The sequence below is a fragment of the Actinia tenebrosa genome, unplaced genomic scaffold (assembly GCF_029948245.1).
Source record: "Actinia tenebrosa isolate PJP-AT-01 unplaced genomic scaffold, QUT_ActTen_1.0 PGA_scaffold2__45_contigs__length_23673736, whole genome shotgun sequence".
NCBI classification, from domain to species: domain Eukaryota; kingdom Metazoa; phylum Cnidaria; class Anthozoa; order Actiniaria; family Actiniidae; genus Actinia; species Actinia tenebrosa.
The window spans coordinates 23,263,485-23,279,918 of record NW_028292579.1 but is presented as its reverse complement, the minus strand read 5'-3'; the positions used below and the strand labels follow the sequence as shown (position 1 = coordinate 23,279,918).

The 16,434-nt window shown below is 35.1% G+C and overlaps 1 protein-coding gene across 5 annotated transcripts; it reads right to left on the bottom strand.

Annotated features, from left to right (window-relative positions):
• Positions 1-115: 115 nt before the first annotated feature.
• LOC116298566 (alpha-1D adrenergic receptor) lies at positions 116-16,197 on the bottom strand. Of its 5 annotated transcripts, none has more exons than XM_031707081.2 (4): positions 16,044-16,197; positions 15,832-15,965; positions 13,605-13,667; positions 116-2,879 (listed from the first exon to the last, which is right to left on the bottom strand). In XM_031707081.2, the coding sequence occupies exons 3-4, from the start codon at positions 13,624-13,626 to the stop codon at positions 1,885-1,887; spliced, it is 1,017 nt and encodes a 338-aa protein (XP_031562941.2). In that variant the 5' UTR covers positions 13,627-13,667; positions 15,832-15,965; positions 16,044-16,197; the 3' UTR covers positions 116-1,884. The 5 variants fall into 5 exon arrangements, with proteins under 5 accessions (XP_031562941.2, XP_088890744.1, XP_031562938.2 ...); XM_089034618.1 differs by having other exon boundaries at positions 15,832-15,978; positions 16,044-16,191; XM_031707078.2 differs by lacking the exon at positions 13,605-13,667 and having other exon boundaries at positions 16,044-16,196.
• Positions 16,198-16,434: the final 237 nt, after the last annotated feature.

The window sequence follows — 16,434 nt, the reverse complement described above, 5'->3', positions numbered from 1 at the left end:
TGTCCCTAATAGCGAGGTGTCCGTGTCGGTGTCCGTAATATCGGGGTGTCCGCAAGGCGGGAGTTGACTGTACCTTATTTAGCATTCATACAAACTCATAGTGCATGGATATATATTTATGTTATTTGACTTTTAATTTTAGAAACATTTGAAAACAAAATCCAGGATTTCACTATTAGAGGTGGCAGGTACAGGGCAACCCCTCGGGTCAAGTAAGATGCACGCAATTGCTTTGAGAAGTTATTTCCAGTTAATTGCAACTGCACGATAAACGCTAAAGCACGCGGGTAAGTGCTCTAAACACGTTTATACAAAGTTGCTTAGAGGTTGAGAGCACCACTCTCATAATGGCTGACAAGTGCAAGAAAATGAGGTCACCCGTTCATTAGTTAACAATAAAAAATAAAAAAGCACATGAAATGCGTTTATTGAGAAAAGTATAGAAATTGAACTTTTTAGGCCGCGTCCACATGCCGGAAATTTGTGTATCCGCAAATTTTTTTTCACGATTACGGGTTGCGTCCACACGTATCCGCAATTTTTTTAAAACGGTCTCAAGAATGGAAGTGTTGGAAAACGCGACGAATAGGAATACGTGTGGATTTGTGGATACAAAAAATTCCGGCATCGTGTGGACAAAGCCTTAGTTTGACCTTTATTCGCGCTTTCCACCTTTATTTTGAATGAGCAGCCTTGCTCTATCTTGCAAGATGACTGGGAGCCCTCATTTTCTTGCCTTTGTCAGCCAGTTCAGGCATGAAAAAGAAAAGTCTGCCATGTGAAAAAAATTAACAGGATTCAAAATTTCAATGTCTACATGATTTGTTTTTCATATGTTATTGGATGTAGCTGCTTTGTAAATAATAGTTTATTTCCATTAAATTCGAGCAAATACAATGTTTGCGCAGTTGGTCAGAGGCCAAATTGCAACTTTCAAGTGTACATATCAATATTGACGAAAATATATTGCTAATGAATAATGTATAGCAAGTAACGGTGACATTCCTCATACACGCGCAAATGCAAAGCGAATTATTTCTTTCTTCATCGTATTCAAACGTCCACGAAAAACTCAAGGTCTTCTGGCAAATGCTGTAAAAAAATTCATCTTATATTCGGAAGGAGTAACGCATGTAACCTAAGGTGTGATGAACGGAGACGCACACATCAATAGCAAATTTCACATAAATTAGAAAAAATAGAAAAAAATTCATTCATGTTGAAGTTTGACTTTCCCATGAATCATAAGCATATCAATGCATAAGTCTTTTTAATATATTGAGAGCTCTTAGAATTAAGGCTATGGTCAAAACAATCGCATCTTACGGTGGACCCAATCTAGAATGGAGTGGTGGGGCTACCAAGAGAATGTGATGTAATATTAATATTCTCTTGGGGGCTACTTGATACCAACTCCTTTGGAAGTAAAATGCTAGAATCCGTCCCAAATATTTCCAAATTAACCGTTAACATCAAATCGTAGAAATGAATATCATGACTGTAATAATATATACTTGTCACGCAATATTAGGTTCTATTATGTAACAAATGTAATATGACTCTCTCTCCCCTCTCTCTACACACATTGTATCAAGTTAAGCACCAGAATAAGTATACCGAATTAATCGTCATTAAAGCAAGCAACCATAATCAAAGCCTCCACTAAATATCATGACAATGACCTGTCTGGTACCCTTGTATATGAGAAATAGTCAATAACAGACACCCAATATCGAGCAGTCTTTGAGGTAGGGGGCCATATATCTGTACCCATCACCAAATTCAATAAAATCGGGTCCCCATTTTTTACCATTGTTTTGATCTGGCCTCTATATAGTAATCTAAAGACTGTCCTATAGGATATAAATCAATAGTCAATGCAGTTTAGTGCATGTGTAAACCAACAGAAAGAGAAGGGGATTGCGCACTGCTTGTCATGATAGATTTTCTCATTAGAATTCTCAAAAAAGCCGATCGAAATTCCAAACTGCGCCAGCAGTAAATCAGCGGATTCCAAAATGAGCCCGCAAAGGTCAGCAGTTTTACCAAAGAGTTGAAGATTCCTTCGTTCGCGAACTTGCGGGGAAAACACTGCGGACAAATTTCTCTTAGAAAATAATATAAACAGGATGGAAACCAAGACAAGATGAAGAGACCAAGTACAATGGTGACTGTCTTTGTGCCCTTTGTTTCTCGTTTATGTTTGCGTAAGTTAGAAATATTGTTCTGGTTTTGTATTTTTCGGATCTGCCGACGAACAGTAGTGTAGATGTCGATGTAGCAGATTAGAATGAAGAGAAAAGGAGCAAAAACATTGCAGATAATCACCATCATGCTCCACCAACCGACCGGTCGGTAATGACAGTTTCCTTCTAGCTCGTCTTCAAGAGGTATGAAGGGTATTGCTGATACAATTAGGACATCTATCCAAGCTATGACAAGAGAAAGGCGAAGTCGACGACTTGAGATGATGTCGTGATATTTGAGCGGGAATCTGACAGCGACCAACCGCTCGATACTGATGACTGTTAAGCTGACTATAGAAGCATAACCAGAAACAAAGTAACTGAACCGAAAAGTGTCACAAATGACGCCTTCAAAAGACCCAAGCCCTAATGGAGACTTCTTGATAAGGTAAGCAGGCATAGCAAAAATACCCGCCAATAGATCTGCTAGTGCCAGGCTTCCAATAGGAATGTACGTGGGACGTTGAAGTGAGGACTGGGTCCATATAGCTAGAAGCACTAGTATGTTTCCAATTATGGTCCCAAGGGACATAACAGTTAAAATTACTGCTAGTGCTTCAAAAGGGACTTGTTTTTCAAAAGGCTCACCATGGTATGAACTGTTGTTCATGGTTGAGTCAATGTCATATTCACCTGCAATGAAATTATATCTTATTACTACCATTATTATTGAAGTGCCATCTGAAAGTAAAACATCTTGTTAACCAATAATTAGCATTTCAACTACCATCCATCAAAGAACTGCAATAAAAAACATTTTTTTGAGGGAGATTTAGGACTGAATTAAAGTAAAATATCTAATTCAGTCTAAAATCTCTCTCGATATATTGTTTTTTTTAGTTTAAGTTCTTTGATTAATGGTTATTAAAATGCTAGTCAGCAAATGAGACATTTGCAGGTTGCACATCAACGATAATGGTAATTCTAGTAAGACACGATATTTCAACAAAGAAACCCATGTTTAAGATAATGAAGACACAGAAAAATGTGATTTAACAAAGTATAAGGCACGGAACACCATGCTATGGCACAGTATAAGTCACAGAACACTGTACTTTATCAAAGCATAAGGTACAGAACACCATGCTTTAACAAAGTATAAGGCACAGAACACTGTACTTTATCAAAGCATAAGGCACAGAACACCATGCTTTTAATAAAGTATAAGGCACAGAACACTGTACTTTATCAAAGTATAAGGCACAGAACACCATGCGTTAACAAAGTATAATGCACAGAACACTGTACTTTATTAATATATAAGGCACAGAACACCATGCTTTTAATAAAGTATAAGGCACGGAACACTGTACTTTATCAAAGTATAAGGCACAGAACACCATGCGTTAACAAAGTACAGGGCACAAAACACTGTAGTTTATCAAAGTATAAGGCACAGAACACAATGCTTTAACAAAGTGTAAGGCACAGAACACCATGCTTTAACAAATTATAAGGCACATAACACTGTACTTTATCAATGTATATAGCACGGAACACCATGCTTTTACAAAGTACAAGGTATACATATGTATAGCAAGTATATCAAGCACACTGAATTTTGTAATTCTTGTTATATATTTAAATGGCAAACCGCAATGAAACTAAACTAGAATAAGAAAGTTAAGGCTTGGGGTTTTCTTTTGAAAAGAAGCCCCCGTTAAGAATCGAGATTTTTGACTTCGTACCACGAAGATATTCGCTAGTTTTCGAAAATTGAAATGAACGAAATAAACGAACGAACGATGAATGAAAATATTTGTGGATGTTGATTACGAAGTCCTTAACTTTTTAGTGCTGATTTTTACGCGAGATCACGTGATATGCGACGACATGATAGCAATAAAGGTGCCTAAAATGTACCCGTTTTTCCAGAAACATGTTTCCTTAAAAGTTTCCAAAGTTGGCGAAACTGTCAGTAAACATCTCGAAACAACTTTACTCAACATTGGTTAGCGTATGCGGACTTGACAAGATAGAGCGAGCGTTGCTAAGTAAAAAAAATTTAAGAATGCTAACATTCGGGAAACATCGAAACATCGGGAAACGTTGCGTCTTGGAAGCATGAAATATTCCTCACGCATAGTAGAAATATTTTTGTGTCTTGGAAGCAAAATTTGTTGCGCGCAGCAATGTTTCACATATGTCTAAACTGGGAAACATTGGGGAAACTTGCGCGCGGTAAAAAAAATTCTGGACACAGAACAACATGCTTTAATGAGGCACGCGTTTATTAATTAATACCAAGAGAGCATAACGTCATCAACTTCCTTCCGTTTCGTTTTTAGTGATCAAAACAATAAACGGAATGAGCGCGCGTGCGCATGTTGATGACGCATGGGAGTAGGGTAAGGCGAAATTTAAACTGCATACGGTTACTAAAAATAGCCCAACCGGGAATTTACATGACGCGCGCGTTAATATGAAGTTTCCCTCTCTTATTTATGCACTCTTGCTAATAAGTGTAGAAAACGGAAAATCGTGCCTAAGAAGACAGCGAGTCACAGCATTTCATTCATTCCTACCCTGTTTTGTCTTTTCTTTTCTTCTTTCTTTAATTATTACTGTCTGCTTTATTTATTTTTCTTTCTTTGAGAATGTCGAGTTAACCTTATTCTAAGCGCAAAAACTAGAAAGTAAGTGGTTATATCTAACTATATTTCTTACCATTGATTGACCATGAAATAATTAAGCCTAAAACTAAGTCATGACAATATTTTGTGTGTTTTGATATCGTTGTCACTTGTTTACTTTGCACTGAAGTAAATTATTCTCACTATAACAGGCGGCTTACAACTAAATGTTTTCGAGGAAACAATCGTGAAAACGCTGGAGAACAACTGCTTCTTCGTCTCTAAAATAAACATCTAGGTTATAATTAATTTCTTAAGTGTTTTTGAGACTTTACGGGATTTTATTTTACATAAAAAATTACAATTTATAACATTTTCCATTTTGAAGACAAGGTTTTGGGACTTACTTATTGTCACTCCGGGGAGCAAGGCTTGTCGTTTCGTGTACATCGAGAAAATAAGTTGGCTAAATGTAATGAAATAATAACAAATGGATCTAGCTTTCCCGATGGCTTATTTTGCAATATTAAAAAGAGAGCACGTTTATATTTTAAAGGAAAACCAAACAATTGCATGTCATATGTTTATAAAATAGAAATAAATATCTGGTTTTAAAGTTTTTGCTGTAAGATTGTAAGATCAAATCTACAGTAATTTTGAGACAAAGATAGCGCATATCCTGAAACCTTTCATCCAAACAAATTTCTAAACTTGGCGAAATGAAAATTGATTAAAATGAAAAAGAGGTCTCACCTTCGTATTCGTATATCATCTTGATTTCTAGATCAATCCTTGAGCGGAAAAGATATTAAACACCTAGACTGTACTCTGAAGAAGCTATGGGGATGTTCTTGGGGAGAGATATAATATAGCTACGGTATACGTGAGTTTTTTCTCCGGACCTCAGTCAGTCCAATAGTTCTTTGGTGCTAGTCAACAGGATGTGTGCAGATGACCTTAATGATGAGCCAATAATAACGTCCGTCAACAGTCACAAAATTGCACGTCGTTTCCGAAGACCTTAGGGCTATGTTCGCTGACACCCGCTTTCCTTACACGGCGAATCATAATTTTCGTGCTTTGCCTTTGAATATTTAAAAGTCTTAATTGTTAATCTTGGTTTATTTGGCTTATTCATTCAACTTTTATTCGACTGGCAGTCCAAATAATAACTACCTTAATTTATCAACTAGAAAGACTTCAAACTTTTCTAGCACTTCAAATCTGTAAAACTTGAATTAAGCTAAAATCCCACCTATTTAAAAAAAAAAAAAAGTGTGAACAAAATCTGAAAGGTCAATTAGATAAAGAAGCGTTCAAATTATTCGAAGTAACTTTTGTTTTGAAGAACGAAATGATCCAGTCATTGATATTAGGTTAGTTCCCATGGATTCAAAAGTCTTGACGTATATCTATATACTTCTATGTAACACCTGCCAATGCTATGTGCTTATTTCCCGTCTGTGACCTCATACACACTCTAGAAAAGTTCTCGAATCCTTTAGCTCGAGTATTAAATAACCTTAAAAAATGCTGCGCCAGACGCTTGATGGAAGGATTTAAATTCTCGCTTTAGGACGTGAGCGTCTTCAGTTCTTAAGTTTTCAAGTCCATGCTACTCAATTTAAGCTATGCTTTAGTACTATCAATATTTACAATGGCTTAAATAACTAAAATAATCGGCTTTAACAACAATTCAGAGGGTTGGTTTAACTCTCGTTGTCTCTGACCGATTTGATAAACGCAATTATTGGTTTCTCCTTAACATAGTTTTCTATAATCCTTAAACCCATTCTTCGCAATTAATTTTTCCTAATATTAATCTATTTTCGTCTAGAATATGTCATTTATCATTATTTTTAATAGTCCTATTCTCGGTGGCAAACAGAGCAGTTTCATTACCATGGCGAGGTTTTGTTTCTACTATTTTTTCGTCTATTTTTTCGTCTATTATTAGCAAGCCCTTGTTTTTCTTTATGCGTCAAATACTTTTCACCCCCCCCCTCTCCCCCTTATTTTTTGATTCTCTCCTACAGTATCACTTTTGTGATTAAACCAAGAGACTACACACTTTTCACATTGTTATCTATATACTAAACACAAAGAAATCTTCGAAGGATTTAGATTCTTCCTTTGATCTCGCAACATCATTTACTGTTATGTTATCAATAAGAAATTACACCGTGGTGTATCATCACCCTCCACTCGGCATTGGTATAGTTTCTTTTTCACTCTACTGCGCATCAAAGGTTGTTTTGGCGGGAGTGTACTCGCCTCTCACCTCTGGGGTCTCCGGTTCGATCGCTTAATTCGGCATCACATGTAGTAGAGTTTGTAAGATTTCTTCCTTCATTCGTGGGATTTTCTCCGGGTTTTCTAGTTTTCCTCCCTCCACAGAAAGTAACATGATAAATCATTCCAATTCGAATCTGTGAGGTAGTAGAGTTCTGAGTAGTTAGATCAGCCCAAAAGTTGTTTCAGAACGGTATGATCGATAACATTTTGAAGCTACTTTGAAGGTACATCTACCTATATATTGATCTTAAACATGGGAAACTGAACCACGTTATTAGATTTTTGCTTACCTAACACAATTAAGCCTCCAGTCATGCTAATGGCCTACCCTTTATATCGCCCTGCAGTTAGACAATATATAGGGACAGATCTGCTAATAAACTTAAGTTTCCAAAGACTTTGTCGGCTATGCAGTCTCTATTTGCAAAGAGTATACAAATCTTAACAGATTGTTTCAATCACAGTCTTTAAATAACATGAAAGTGAAGTCGCTGCGTTTTTAGCCTACCGTCTTGGTTCCTTAGAAACCATATTGGCGCTAACCAATATATATCGGCTAAAGCTCCAAGCACTTTTACTCCCATGGAAATAAGCTATAAGAGCTATCCAGGAGGTGTTTAATAAGTGCAGTCCTTGCCAAAGGAAGTGTCGGTTATGTCTGGTTCTCACCAGCGACGCATTCATGAGCACGCATAATGAAGTGTCCGTAATAGAGAGGTGTCCGTACTATAGAGGTCTGTTTATTAGTAAATACATGCAGTCAACACCATGAAGTTTCCTTAATATAAAGGTATCCGTATTATATAGGTTGTATATAGACTGTATATCGTGGGGAATAAATTTCGACCAATGTAACAATTCTGATCCACCGATGCCAGCTCCTAGTCATGTAATATTTGAGCCTGAAGATAGAATCTTTCGTTAAAAAAAACGTACGCACTCCTGCCGGGATGGGTAGACCATGTTTAATAAGCTCTTGTAATTGTACGTCAGTCTCTAACCGGTTTAGAAATCTTTGCATAATTCATTATTAGCAGTCAATTTTAAGATTCGTTCATTTTACTCTTTCAGTTCTCATCCTCTTTCGAGTGTTGTTTTACAAAGGCGCAAATCTTCAACCGTGAATCGCAATCATATTTAAATAGGGAAACAGAGTTCAATTCTTTAGAAACTAAGTTCACGAAAATTTATTCAATAAGGTAGAATTTAAGTTGTAGTTACTAAATGGAAGTTTATTTCGTGAAGGTCGCTCTTCTAGATATAATTAGCGCTAGCTGATATTGGGCACCATTTCTTTCTAAATCTTTCGATTTGAATTTGAGAGTGATTAGCTTCTAACGCCTTCAAGCGTGCACCTTAAAATTGGCATCGCGAGTCAGTTTCTCAATGAAGTTTATCTTAGAAAAGTTATTAACAATCAAGACCTATAGCTGAAGGTACATTTATCAACGAATATATCAGCTGCAACCACAATAATTACAGACATGTACTATTTCAAATGATAAAACAAACCTGTTTCTTTCGGCATCTCATAAAGACTAGCGACGTCTGTGTGGGATAAAACGTAGTCTTTGATGTCAGTTAACGAAATTGTGACCCTCTTGCTCAAGTGACACAATCGTTTACTAGCTTTCGGCCGACATCCTCGCCTAAGTATTATTTTTTGCACCCGGGTTCTAACGAAACTTATATATTTGGATATTGGTTTTAAAATTTTGAAGCGTAGCTCGAGGGTATACCTACACGATGGTTTCTTAGAGACTCACGTATTTTTTTGAGTAGCATAGATAACAAGCAATGCCCTGGAAGTTGGTCATTTTCTCCAAGGGACGTGAGACTTAAGAAAAACACATTTTGATTGAGTAATATTGAAAATATGTCATTATATGTCATTCTGTTTATAAGCTCTGGAGAATTAGAATTATAATTCGCACCGTAATCATATTTTTTGTTCTGAATTTAAGGGTTAATTAAAACTTTTTAATTAAAGAAAGGAAGGATGGGAGAGGAGGGAGAAAGGGAGGAGAGAGGGAGGGAGGAAGGAAGGAAGGAAGGAAGGAAGGAAGGAAGCAAGCAAGCAAGCAAGCAAGCAAGGAAGCAAGGAAGCAAGGAAGGAAGCAAGGAAGAATAAAAAGAAGCAAGACTTGTTTCTGGCTCGTCAGCTAAGATTTCTTGAGTTTTGTCGCGATTATTACCTAAAATACGACTTTTTCAAAAAGGTTGGTTGAAGGTTTTGTTGTATGTTGCGTAACAAGCCCGAACTATAGCTACACTATTGGCGATATGAATACCATCAGCGAACGGTCGCAACAATATGAATTTTACCAAACTTTGTCTGCACGTTTTCCCCGGCATAATTACTTCAGTATTGACATTATTTATATATAGTATTATATTATTTCAATCTTATAAAGCAAGATGCAACATTCAACAAAACCTTTACTAGCTTTATTTTTAATAGTTGTATATTTTCTCTAAATAATAACATAAATATTCAACGATGCTTTGGTAATGTTGTAGCACTATCACGTGCCCACGCCCATAATATAGCTTGGACTGTCTGTGGTTAGGTGACAGAGCAATAAAGTCCTTTTGCTTTCAGAAATTGATTTCTTTCTCATGGAAAACGATTGTTTTGTTCCTGCCATTTAACATGGCTTCCGTTACGTGATGGTGCAAATCCCCTTTAAAAAACGCAATAATTTATGAAGGAAGCCTACCTTCATCGGTAAAGGTATAGGATAAAAATATCCTAGAGAACTATAATATTGGCCTATATTGAAATACATGTTGATATATTTGATATCGGCTAATATTAAACCTTCTGATGTCAAGGATTAAAATCTATGAATTCGTGTAATTAGAAATGATTGCGTAATTGCTAAAGTCATCAACTCTAGAGATTTCGTTTGCCCTATTAGAAAAATTTCATTTCTACAAAAAAATTATTTTAGCAAACAATATTTATCGAATCTTTATTCACTTCAGTGGGATGTGTGCATAATATTTGATAATCACTTACAGTACGTACCCTAATAAAAGCGTTCCCTTAAGCACTAGGATTCAAGAACGAGAGTTTCCGGACTTAATTTTATTTTTTATTTTTTGAAGTCTGTATTCCTTTTTCTATCGATTTCGGAAATGAGAAACCGCATAACACAATCCAAACTCTGGAAGAAAGGATAGATAAATGGACGAACGTATGAACAAACGGACGGACGAACGGACGGACGCAAGGACGCACGAACGCACGAACGCACGAACGCACGAACGCACGGACCGGACGGACGGACGCACGGACGGACGAACGGACGAACACACGAACGAACAAACAAACGAACTAATAAATAAACCTTAAAATCTGTCATCGAATTGACTGTTGAAATACGGATTTACGTATCATTCTCTCCTAGAGTTCGCAATAGATAGCGGAAATACGATAACTGTTGCTGTACCAACCTCCAAGAGTATCGATAAATAAGCTAGAACATTAGTTTTTTATACTAATACCCCTAAGCTTCAGGAAGATGTAACTAAAAGCGACACATTTATAGTTTAGTGTTTGTCAAATAAGCTTTCATGCTTATCTTTTTTAACTGAAATGGCAGAAATAACCCTAGGCGTTTCGTTTACTTTGGTAATTATTTGAATAAGATGTTAAGAAGCTTCCTTTGATTAAAAAAATCATAATTAACTGTAGGTACTTTCGTAATCGAAATGTGAAAGAAGCCAGAGGCTTTTCATGTCTTCAACTGATCATGGTAAGGAAGAAACTAATAGATTAGACGCTGCATATCTTGCTATACTTTCTTGTTTTGTAGTTTTGTTTTGTTTTGTTTTTTCTTTTTTCTCCTTTTTTAATATTTTCTTCTTTTTCTTTTTTCTTTCTTTTTTCTTTCTTTTTTCTTTTTGTGTTTTTGTTTTTTTGTTTTGTTTTGTTTTTTTGTTTCTTGTTTTCCTTTCCTTATCACATTTTCCTTTCCTTTCCTTATCACATTTTCCTTTCCTTTGTTTTCCTTTGCTTTCTTTTCTTTTTTTATTTGATTTCTTCATTTCCTTTGCTTTCCTTTGCTTTTCTTTCTTTTTGCTTTCCTTTGCTTTCATTTGCTTTCTTTGCTTTCTTTGCTTTCCTTTGCTTTGCTTTTGCTTGCTTTTTTCATTCCTTTCCTTTTTTTTTTTTCCTGCTTTGCTTTCCGTTTGTTTTTCCTTTCTTTCCTTTTTCTTTCTTTCTTTGCTTCCTATTATTTGCTTTCTTTCTTTGCTTATTCCTTTATTTGACTTTCCTTTCGTTCTGCATCCTTTAATTTCCTTTCCTTTTCAGTTTTTTTTCCCTTCTTTCCTTTCCTTTGCTCCTTTCCTTTGCTTTGTCTTTCCTTTCCTTTCCTTTTCCTTTCCTTTCCTTTCCTTTGCTTTCCTTTCCTTTCCTTTCCTTTCCTTTCCTTTCCTTTCCTTTCCTTTCCTTACCTTACCTTACCTTACCTTACCTTACCTTACCTTACCTTACCTTACCTTACCTTACCTTACCTTACCTTTCCTTTCCTTACCTTACCTTACCTTACCTTACCTTACCTTACCTTACCTTACCTTACCTTACCTTACCTTACCTTTGCCTCGCTTCACTTACTTTTTTCCTCTTTCGTTCAATCGAGTTTTCGCTCATTATTAAATCACGCTAGCACAACAATTTTAGAACTTGCTCATATTGAAATAAAATGTTAAAAACGATATAGCCATTACGAATTCAATCCTTCGCACCAAAACCATTCACTGAACAAGCTAAATACGACCAGATTTCTTTTCCTCTACGTATTTATTTGTTTTCTATTAAATGTTTTGTATGCTCGCTTTAGTTCATGCTTTTTAAAGGCCGGCCTAAGGTTTTCAATTTTCGATTCGACAGAATCGCACAGCTAGATACCAAAAATCTAATGAGACGATACTTATAATATCCTTTAGATCACACAAGCCAGGTGCTTATAGTCTGTTTTCTTTTTATATATATTTTGGCACTTCTTTATTAAAAAATCTAAAAGGACTTTCATTAATACAGAGAAAAGTTGTCTTCTTAATGCACAATTAAGTTTGTTCTACGACATTCCTATCTTTCGGGCAAAGCCATTTGAACATATCTTTTGAGCGCACAATAATTAATAACTATTTTCATTCAACTTTGTCTCCTTTTTTAATTTATCGTTTTAATCTTTTCATTGCGCAAATGAAGAGAAATCATCTGCAGGCGCTCGCTTTGCGACATACTACAAAACCCTTCAACGAACGCCCTATATAAATCAAATGAATCACAAAATTGACTTTTACGTGCGCAAAAAGTCAATCGTTAGGGTTATAAATATATAATTTTTTGTTTTGTTTTGTTTTTGTTTTTTTCCACACGATGAAATATCGCTGTAGGCAACTGCTATGTTAGCGGTGGTCGATGTCAGCAGTAAGCTAGCTCCAGGCTTTATTAATCCAAAAAATATTATATTATTATTTCAATTATCCTAAATAGCCTGCATCCTATCTAGCCCAAGCTAGGAGGGTTTATTAAATTGACAATTAAATTTCAAAGTGTTGATTTTTGCGGAGGGAGGAGAAAAACCGCAATTTTGGAGAAAAAAAACTCCGAAGCACAGGCGAGAATTTCTGCTCACGTAAGATAACTGAAAGAGCTCGTATTGATTTAAGTTAAAATTGGAAAACAAAAAAACAGCTGAAAAATTTTCCGATGGAATGGATTTGACAGTAAGACTTGCAAACCTATCATGAGACAACTAGTTTTTCTTCGAGTCTCTGTTTTATTATAAACAAGGCACAAAGATAAGGTTATAGATCAACTCTACTGACGTTGCGCAACTCCTTAAAGAGATTTCAACAGCCTGTTTTGCAAAGCTGTGCATGAAGTGGGCTGGAAAACTTCAAGAAAAACCACTTATCAGTGTTTCGAAATTGTGGCAGTCCTTTGTGTTGTAGCAATCGAAGAATATAAAACATACGTACATTTCCCCCTACTATCAGGCTTGGTATTATAAATCTTTTTTTTTATTTTTTACAACCATTATGTCAGAATTCAAAGGAATTGAATCGGATACTTTCTAACCCTCTTCAATGGGAAGCACCGGTGGGGTGCGCTGCTAATGCGCCGCCTCTCACCAATGCGGCCCGAGTTCGAGTCCTGCCGATCTCGATGTCGTTTGTGAGTAGAGTTGTTTGTTGGTTCTCTTCTGTGCTTCGAGGGTTTTTCTCCGGGTTCTCCGGTTTTCCTCCCTCCGCAAAAATCAACTCCTAAATTCTAATTCGATCTCTGGGCTTTCACCTAGTTTGGAGCCTAGCTCTGTTGTGATTGTTCCACGCTGTGATACAACAGCGAAAAGCTTTGTCGATTTTTTGTAGATTTTCGTTTTTTGTGCATGTTTAAAAGTTGGCTTCTTATTTCGTAAATTTACAACACAAGATGCTAGCAAATGTACACTGTCTTTTGTGTTTCAAATACCTTGAATATCAGATGTTTTCATTCCTTTTCCGTTTGATACGTTAGCTTTTCTGATTGTTTTTCCTTAGTAATAAAGAAAAGTATTTTCAAAAGCTTTCCACCTGCAATTTCTATTAGTATTGTATTGGATAAAAAGCAATTTTTAAAAAGGACGTTTTGTTGAAAGTCCAAACATTTGTTTGTTTTTATTGTTTGTAAACTCTTATCTCCCAGGACACGATCCAATCTAACAGCCGATATCACATCTAGACACCCTTTTTTCAAGTTCTCACTTGAATTGAAGCCCCGATTTCGAAGCGAATTCTGTAAAAGGATAAAAGGTTGTATCGTTTTAAGTTAGGCATAATTTATTCATTCATATCGAAGCATTTTAAGACGTGTTTTAAGGATAAATAGGTGGGGATATTTTAGGATAAAGTTATTGAGTTTGGAATAAATGAGGATTTAAAAAATGGATGAGACGACGAAAGGAATTAACTTAACGGTAATATGGGAAGAAAAAAATAGGAATCGCCAAAAAATAGATTACTGGATTTAAATTTGAAAATATTTCTCAAGGATACTTTCAGGATATTTGTAGGTTAATAAAAAAGTGAAAGAAAATGATAAGAGAGGAACGAAAATAGAAATGAAGTAAAAGTAAATGAAATGATATATTTTCATTCATTTGTAAAGAATCTGTAAGTTATGCCCTAGAAACGATTATATTTTAAAGTCGAAGGAATTACTTTGAAGAACAAAACAAAAAAATGAAACCAAGAACGGAAAGCTATTGAAATAGGAACGAAAGCAGAGTCGAAGGAAAGTCTTAATTATTATTAGTTTTATGTGCAAACGATTTTGTAAGTACTGCCCAAGACCACGACCAGGTTCTAAATTTCAAGGAGATATTTTTTCCAAGGAAGAAAAAAAAAGGAAAAATAAGAAGGAAAAGCAACAGAAATGAAGTTCAATTTAAGGGGAAAAATTACAGATTCCTACATATCTGTGACATTATCATGGGATAAAATAATATCAAAATGAAATTACCTATTTTTCTCTTTCGTGGGCGCGTTGACAGCGTTCTGCATTGTTTTCAATCTTTCGAAGGAGTGAATGCTTACTCCAGTGTTATGATTGGACGCGTCTTTTAATCTTGGCGAAATACATTACTTCCTTTTACTCATACGTCATCTCAAACTTAACAACTTACTTTGAGGACTTAGTATTTTGAAAAGTACAATTTGACACATTTTCTAATCGTTTTTCGAAGGCTAATTAATAAATACATCGCCATATTACCAATACTGAAAATCTCAATAGATAGCGTCTGACAGCCGTTCCGATTTTTTTAAAAGACTTTTTTAATGTAATGATTTGTACAATAAATTAAGTAAAAAGCATCTAATGATTTACAAGTTAAAATGTATCTATTTGTTATTATTATTTATAAACTGCTCCTTCTCATCATCATCAACATCATCATTATTGAAACTTTTGAATTTGACGTTTCGGAGTCATTCTAACTCTATTCTCATTATTACTATTATTATAATTATTAATATTATTACATATCATTATAATAGTAATAATTATTTTATTCTTAATATTACTATTCTAATATTATCATTATCAACATCATCATTAATACTTTTAAACCAGAGAGTAGTGGACCGAAACCTCTTCAATATTCAAGCTAAGGTCGAGTTATTTTCGATTCAAATCAATAAGTAATCATTATATATAGCAACATGAACAAAACTATTCACCAAAGATATATCAATACAAAAACAAAACAAAACACCATAAAAACGCACAAATACTTCCACACAAAAATATTTGAAAATGAATAACATTGGAATCGATATTCCTTCAAGATATTTGAATTTCGTTTGAAATTGGATATGTTATATCAAATATGTCAGAGATACTTCCTCAAAGCATTAAATCGAAACAGCTTTGCCAATCATTAATCATTAAAAACCAAATAATAAATAATGAAAACGGCTAAAACTGTGTAAGAGGTCCGATATATTTTATCGTTTTACGTTATGTTTTCTCTTAGATTTAGATTTTTCACTGATTCTTAGTAAAATCGATCTTATATGCGACTTATCACATAACTATGAATCATAGTATTATTTCAAACTTTAATATATTGATACGGTTCTAAACACCAAAATTGGTAAAACTATCGATAGAAAAAGGTAACGTTTGTTATTTTTCTCCTTAAGAAAAGGGTGCTTACCTCACATCAGCGTAATGGAGTTAACATAACAAGCGAAGCCTTGAAAAATTTCACTTTGATTTGCTTGACCTTGAGTTTACTTTCGTTGAATGAGTCGTTCTGCTACGTAATGTCCCCGGATGAAAGAGCTAGAACTAAGAACAATGGCTATAACTTTCACTTTTAGTAATTCAACGTTTTTTCATTATTATTATTCTCGACAAAGGCTTTACCTCCTTTTTTGCTTTTTTTGTTCGCCAAAACGTTTTCTGACTTTAATTGCAACCAATTTGTGTGGCAAATCGTCAATCAACTTAAAATAATCAAAGATTTTGGAGCTTTTTGTTCTTTTCCGCATTTCATGTGATTGAAGGAATGGGTTATATGCAAATATCCCACGATAATGTGTGACGAAACTGGATAAGAATGTATTCAACTGAAAGTAAAAATCAAATCAAAATTTGTATAGGAAATCGCAGGATCTCGAGTACAATTCGGAATTTATAGGTACGAGTGATGTTTTGAACATTTTCAAAATTGGACGAGCCTTAATTAGGCGAGTCCAGTTTGAGAGCTTTCAAAACATCACGAGTATCTATAAATTCCAAATTGTACTCGAAATCG